The sequence below is a fragment of the Mastomys coucha genome, unplaced genomic scaffold, assembly GCF_008632895.1.
Source record: "Mastomys coucha isolate ucsf_1 unplaced genomic scaffold, UCSF_Mcou_1 pScaffold6, whole genome shotgun sequence".
Lineage (NCBI taxonomy): Eukaryota > Metazoa > Chordata > Mammalia > Rodentia > Muridae > Mastomys > Mastomys coucha.
The window spans coordinates 112,889,570-112,896,821 of record NW_022196912.1 but is presented as its reverse complement, the minus strand read 5'-3'; the positions used below and the strand labels follow the sequence as shown (position 1 = coordinate 112,896,821).

At 35.4% G+C, this 7,252-nt stretch overlaps 1 protein-coding gene across 10 annotated transcripts in view; it reads left to right on the top strand.

Moving 5' to 3' along the window:
* Eml5 (EMAP like 5) overlaps window positions 1-7,252 on the top strand; it is a 119,024-nt gene that overhangs the window by 12,769 nt on the left and 99,003 nt on the right. For all 10 annotated transcript variants that reach the window (XR_004114718.1, XM_031357752.1, XM_031357754.1 and 7 more), the window contains exon 2: window positions 1,139-1,298. Coding sequence is in view for 9 of the 10 variants with exons in the window: in XM_031357752.1 (XP_031213612.1) it covers window positions 1,139-1,298 (160 nt within the window). In the remaining variant the exon portion in view is untranslated. The remainder of the gene's footprint in view (window positions 1-1,138; window positions 1,299-7,252) is intronic.

The following is a 7,252-nucleotide window of genomic DNA, read 5'->3' as shown; positions in this document are numbered from 1 at the left end:
TCCCCGCTGAGCCATCTCACCAGCCCCGTATTTGCTCTTTTTGATGCTACTATAATTTGGATTTTTTTTTCAGGTATTCTTTGATAGTGTGCAGAAATGCAGTTGAATGTCTTTTTATTTAAAGGCAAATCTGATATTTTAAACTCTCTTGTAGACACTTTTATGAAGTAGAATTTCATTTTTGTTTCCTGTCTTTTGTGGATGTATGTGCATAGTCTTTACTAATTGTTAGATTTCTGTCTTACTTTTAGAGCCCCATTGACCACTTTCTGCAAATTTCATATGACATTGCTGTTTTTTAGTGAGATTTGTAATTAATTACTGTTACAGTATAAGTGCTACCAAATGCTACCTTGGACATTAAGATTTAGCTAATTCTTTCATTTTAATATATGCATATATATTTTATATGTGTGTTTGTATATGCATATTTGTGGGGACTTGTGTGAGGTACATGTGTCTGTAGGTATGAATGTGCATGGAAGCCCAAGATTGATGCTGGGAATCATCCTTGACCACCCTAGAACCTTATTCAGTGAGGCAAGGTCTCTTGGTCACATGCAGAGCTCTTTGATATGACTTTCTTGCTAACCAGCTTGCTTTCGGGATCCTCTGCTTTAAGGTTTGAATCACAGGTGGTCTGCCATGACAACATGGTTTCCAGGAGGTTCCAGGAGTATGATCTCCTGTCTTTGTGTCCTCATGGGAAGTTCTTAGCCATAGAGCCATCTTCCCAGCCTTTAGATTTAGTCCAATATTAGTCAGTAAAAGGAATGGTATGATAGAAAAGAAGGCTTGCAACATAAATACCAAGTGGAAAAATAGCATGTGGTAGATAAGTTGCTAAAAATTGTTGCTGTAGTTCTGTTCATCTTTTGTGAAATTTCTTCTTGAGAAGTTTATGCACACTGCATCACATGAGGTTTATGAAGTCTATAATTAGTTTGTCGTTAACTTTTTAGTATATTATCATTAATTCTTAGAAATAATTTTTATAGAAATTACTTCTAAATACAAATTATTTAAGATAAACAAAGTCTACTGTTGGTATTAAGTACAAATATCTATAGCAAATGCTATAAAAGTTTATAATCAATTTCTGAATCTTACTATTCACTACATATTCTTTATTTTTTAGTCTTGCACTGCATCCTGAGCGAGTGTTGGTAGCAACAGGACAAGTTGGGAAAGAGCCTTACATCTGTGTTTGGGATTCGTACACTGTCCAGACCGTGTCGGTTCTGAAGGATGTTCATACACATGGTATAGCTTGTTTAGCATTCGACTTGGATGGACAGGTATTTAATAATTTTCCTCCTCTGTATCAATTTTGATTTTAAAATGCTTGCTATACGAAATCATTATAGGGCTGGTGAGATGGCTCAGTGGTTAAGAGCACTGACTGTTCTTCCGAAGGTCCTGAGTTCAAATCCCAGCAACCATATGGTGGCTCATAACCATCTGTAATGAGATCTGACGCCCTCTTTTGGTGTGTTGGTGTGTTTGAAGAGAACTACAGTGTACTTATTTATAATAATAAATAAATCTTAAAAAAAAAAAAAGGAAATCATTATAGGGATCTAGAGAGATGGCTCTATAGAGTTGAGAGCACTGGCTGCTCTTCCAGAAGACCTGGGTTCAATTCCCGGTACCCAGATTGCAGCTCACTACTTTCTTTAACCCTAGTTCCAGGGGATCGGACACCCTCACACAAACATACATGCCAATTCACATGTAATAAAGATGTAAAAAAAATTTTTAAAATGAAATCATTATAAGTTTATAATATAGAATTGAAAAACAATTGACAAAAAGTACTTGTTTATCCAGATATATTGAAATATAACTGAGATGGGTGGACAACATAGCTAACAATACAGCAAATAAAACAGCAAGTGTGTTGATTTCATTGTTACCAAGAACTTTATTTGTCAAATTATTCTAAAAGCCAAAGAAATTCTTATTCACTGACTATTACCTGATTGTTATAGAAAATTTTATCAGTAACTATTTTTCCAGGTAAGGTATTTAGGTAGGGAATATGGAAGAAGATACCTTGGGAAATTAAGTTTCTCTAAGTAAAGCTGTATATATTTTAACTTTCAGTTACTTTAAAGTTTTTCTTTTATAATTATATTTTTATTGAAAATGAGACAGACCAATAAAAAAATCAAAGATCAAAACAATGATCTTTGTTATCATCCCACTGGCTAATCACTTTCCAAATTATTCTCTAACAAGCAAAGACTTTTTTATAGTTCTGTATAGAAGTTCTGTTATGACTAAGATGTACTTTAAAAGTGCTGTAGTAATTTGTAATTGTTAAATATTTTGTGTTTAAGTTAGATTTTAAAATCATTTTAACTTTCAGAAAAATTTATTTACCTGCTTTTTATAATTGCTGTAAATGTAGATTCTAAAGACTGTAGATTGGGTTGTATCCTAAAGAAAATGATACTCAGTAGGTACCTTACATTACTCCAAGGCTTGGGTAGCATAGATTCCTGTGACTTTTTGGTAAGGGATCTGTGGATACTTCATTGGGCCCTCTCTAAAAATGTGCTTTTAGGTTTAATGGTGATTAGCAATTGTAAACACTCAATTTATGTTCCATGTTTCCTATTATCTTTCAAGTACTTTATGTCCTATCAGAATTTCATTTACTTTATTAAAAGAAAGAATAATTTTCCAACATCAGAAGAACATAAAACATGATGAACTAAATCTACACAATTAGCTTAAAATTCTTTTACACATAAGGTTTTGTGAAATTAAGATTTTTTTTTACTATAATAGTCAATAAGTATCCTTTAGGTATAGATAATTTCTTCTTAATTTTTAGTTTCTCCCTTTACATATAATGTATTGCTGAGATGTCTCTTTTAAGGAGAAACCACTTCCATAGCTTTTACTGCTTGAAAGCACTGAGTCTTGCTTACTTTGAGCAATTTTCATAAGAAATTGTGAGTAATTGTATTTTGTCATCATGTTTTCATGAGGACATATTACTAAAAAGTTAAACTTAGAAATCCATAGAGATACAGGGTTTACACTATGTACTAGGTATGCATTTCCCTAAGTCTGCATTTTCTCATTCAATCCTTGTGACAACTCTGTGAAATAGATTCTATTATTATCTCTATTTTACAGAAAAAGAAAGTGAGCCTGAGAAAGGTTGAATAATTTGTCTCAGGTTAACAGCTAGTAAGGGGAACCAGGACAGAACCGGGTCTCATACTGAAAAGCTCGTGTTTTTACCAGCAATGCTTTACTGCCTCTCAAACATGCAGCTTAGAAGGTAGTTGTTATATAGCCAAAGGAATTCATCCTTTAACAAGTGCAGTTAATGTAAGGAGCTCCTGGTAATTTAAGATAAGGAAAGTATTTTAATGTTATAATTTGAAAAAGATATTTGAACTAACATACCTGTTTATAAACTCCTTATAAGATATTGAATAGGAACTGTCTAATGTTTTCATTTTCTGCTAGATTTGAAAGCATATGTAAACATTTAGGATTTATCCAGTTGGTGAACTTCCTTCAAGGTAGCAAGGCTAAATGTTCTTTTCCTAAAGGCTTTCTCCTAATTGAGCTGAATATACATATTAATACTAGTGGCCTATCTTTTTGAAGATAATTAAGGTCTGAAAAGTCTATTTATAGAGATCCATAACAAACAGGGACTGTATTCCATAGCAATTCGAGGAGGAGGGCATACACTTATAGCTTGAATTTTCAACTCTCCTGACTGGCTAGTGAGACTCAGGAACCACGTGTCTCTGCCTCCTGGGGCTGAGGTTACAGATCTGTGCCTTAATGCTCAGCTCTTTACCTTGGTGCTGGGAATCTGAACTTAGGTCCTCAGGTTCATGCAGTAAGCACTTCACGCATTGAGCCATCTCACCAGCCCACAGTTTTTTTTCTAACAGACACAGAGTTAGAGTTAAAACTCTGCTCATTTCTAGAATGAATGAAGGATGAGGTAGTTTTTAAGTCTAATGAAAAGCCCATGAGTTGACACAAATAAAATGTATCAGTTTACCTTTATCTTTAGGTACTGATCAAAACAAGGGTCATTTTTGTAAATTAGTATGTGCCTATAGAGTAGGGTATTCCCTGGGTTTGCCAGGACCTTTTAGTTGTCTTAATCTCTAAATATACCTTATGTGCATTATTCTTGAATTTTATTTTCTTCCAGATCTTAACTTATAGTGGGTCTAGTATAATATGACCAGTATTACTCCATCAAGTCCAACATCTTCTGTAACATTTGTAATTTTTCTTCATAATAACAAAATGGTTAATTCTTACAAAATAATGAGACCACACAACCTTCATACTAGAATTGAGCCCATTTGGTTTAAATCTTGATTATACCCAGTCAAAGCTTTTCTAACTGGACACTAGGTGGCGTTTTTCATCTGAACAGAGTATCTGGATTTATAAAGCTAATTATGGCTTATGGTAAAGTAAAAATGTGATGAAGATATCAAGCATTTGTGCAACATTACCTATATACAGATACTCTTCTAACTCCTTTATATGTAATATGTTAATGTTCATATTATCCTCATGAAGTACTTTAATTATCACCTTTTAATGGGTAACAAAATAGGGTAAGAAGAGAGGTTTTACATAAGTGCCCAAAGTATCTTATATAGTAAAGGATGCTGTTCAACCTGATGTCAATTCATGTGCCAAGTCAAGTGTTGGTAAAATTTGTATAACTTTAGTAGTTAATATTTTAAGCTTTGAGGCCTGTGTAGTCTTTATTGTAGCTACTGATATCTTATTTTTTGAGACAAGGTCTGTCATTGAACCTGAAGCTCACTGATTTGGCTAGACTTGTTGGCCAGAGAACCAAGGGATTCCTGTCTCTGCCTTTTTGGCACTGGGTTGGCGGGTGTATGCTGCCCTACACTGTTTGTATGTTTGTTTGTTTGTTTTGGTTTTTCTCTGTGCTGGGGACCAAATTCAGATCTTTATGCTTCTATAACAGCCTCGCACTTTCTCTACTGCGCCCTAGCCCAGCACTTTCATTTCCACAGATTTCTTCTCATTTTAACATCTTCATAATTTCTGGATTTGTTTCTGTTGACTGACACCCTCTCACAGTTGGTCACATTTTCATCTTCCTTCTTCTGCTAATAATTTCCATTAGATGCTGGACATTGTATGTGTTATATAATATTTAAAGTGATTTATTATGGAAGCCCCTTTAAAACATTTGAACATTTTTCTGGTGAGTGCATTGGATTCCTCAGTCTTTGTGAAAAGCTAATTTTTAAATATTTACAGTGGGAAGTTGTGGAGACCTCTAGGAGGTCTTCTGTGGTAACTGTTTTAAATTCTCTGCTAAGGTATTACCATTCTGGGGCCTTTAGTAATAGCCCGGAGCTTCCCGGACACCTTCATTGTAGCTATTAGGAATTTGAGATAGTACCGATCACTTACATTCTCAAACTTGTTTCCCTTTATTTCCCCATTAATTTTTTTTCTGGAATTTCCTCTTTTCATGTTGTCTTAGTCACGGCTTCTATTCCTGCATAAACATCATGACCAAGAAGCCAGTTGGGGAGGTAAGGCTTTATTCAGCTTACACTTCCACGTTGCTGTTCATCTCCAAAGGAAGTCAGGACTGAAACTCAAGCAGGAGCTGATGCAGAGGCTGTGGAGGGATGCTCCTTACTGGCTTGCTTCTCCTGGCTTGCTCAGCTTGCTTTCTTATAGAACCTAAGACTACCAGCCCAGGAATGGTACAACCCACAAGGGGCCCTCCCCCCTTGATCACTAATTGAGAAAATGCCTTACAGCTGGATCTCATGGAGGCATTTCCTCAACTGAAGCTCCCTTCTTTGTGATAACTCCAGCCTGTGTCAAGTTGACACGAAAACCCAGCCAGTACGCATGGACTTAAGTTTATTGCCCTATACCATGGAAGGCTAGTATTCAAAAATCTCACCTGTTGATAGATTTCCTTCAGCTTTATCTGTGTCCTACATATTAGCTATCCTAACAAACAAACAACGAAAAAATTCTATTGGGGGCTACCTTTATGTACCACAATGTAGAAATTGTCTCGTAAGTGAAATTCAGTCAGTTGTAAAACTCAACTTTATTTCTTCCCTCCCCTCTTTCATAATTCATATTCTTTTGAATGTGAATTCACATCATTGTAAATGGAAGTGCTTTGATTATCATTAAAATGCTTGCTTCATATCGTTTTGTATAGTTTTTTGTATGTCACACAGTGCTCGAATTCAGATTGTGATGTTTCTTCTTGACTAGAATTCCATCTTCCATGTTAGCTCATGTCAACTGTGTCTTCTCATCTCTTTCTAATTTATTCAACTCTTCCACAGAGTTTTTAGCTTCATCACGTCTACTTTTAGAGAAGTCCTGTGTGTCTCTGTGTATCTTTAGATACCTTTTATACTTTGCTACTCTTTGATCTCCTGTGGATATTTTGAAACCTTAATTATATTTTTGCGTGTGTTAAGTTTATTCTATATTGTTTATCTAATTCCAGTGTTGTGTATTTTGTTAATTGTTGAGACCTGCTGATTTTCACTTGTGGTCTCATTTCCCTGGGTTTGTGCTGAAAGGTCTGGTTTGTTTTCACTCTGCAGCTTATTCTTACTTGAATTTCTATCTGTAGGAATTCATTAAAGCATGTGGTAAGAGTTGCATTACACCATATTTGATTTGTATTGCCTGTACTGTGTACTGAAATTTCTCAACACGCCAGACCTTGGAAGCTGTCTGAGAGGGCTTCCACACTTGAGGATTCATGACCAGGGGAAACTCAGGTCACTACACTGCAAGGGTTGCTTGGGCTTTCAGATGTTCATGAAGAGCTTTCTTCTTCCACAATTACCCTTTCTTTGAGAAGGAATTACTTCTCATGGTTCCTATTCTGATGGGACTATTCCTTTAGTCAGACTCCAGTCCAGTCCCTAGACTTTCTCCCATATTCCTCTTAAGTTTTCAGTAAAACAACAAACCAACAAAGAAATGAACCCAAAGAACCTGGTAACCAAGCTCTCTCTACCTGCTTTATTTCATAGTGACTGTTTCCTCCCTCCAGGACTCTCACCAAGGATCCTTTGTTTGTTCTCATTTGTACCACCATAGTGTACTTGAGAAAATGTGTTTACAGTCCATCTAGAAGTATTAGCTTTTGGCTGGAGTTTGACTAAGATACGTCCTGGATAGTCTTAAAACTGATAGTTTTTTTTTTTTTTTTTTTTTT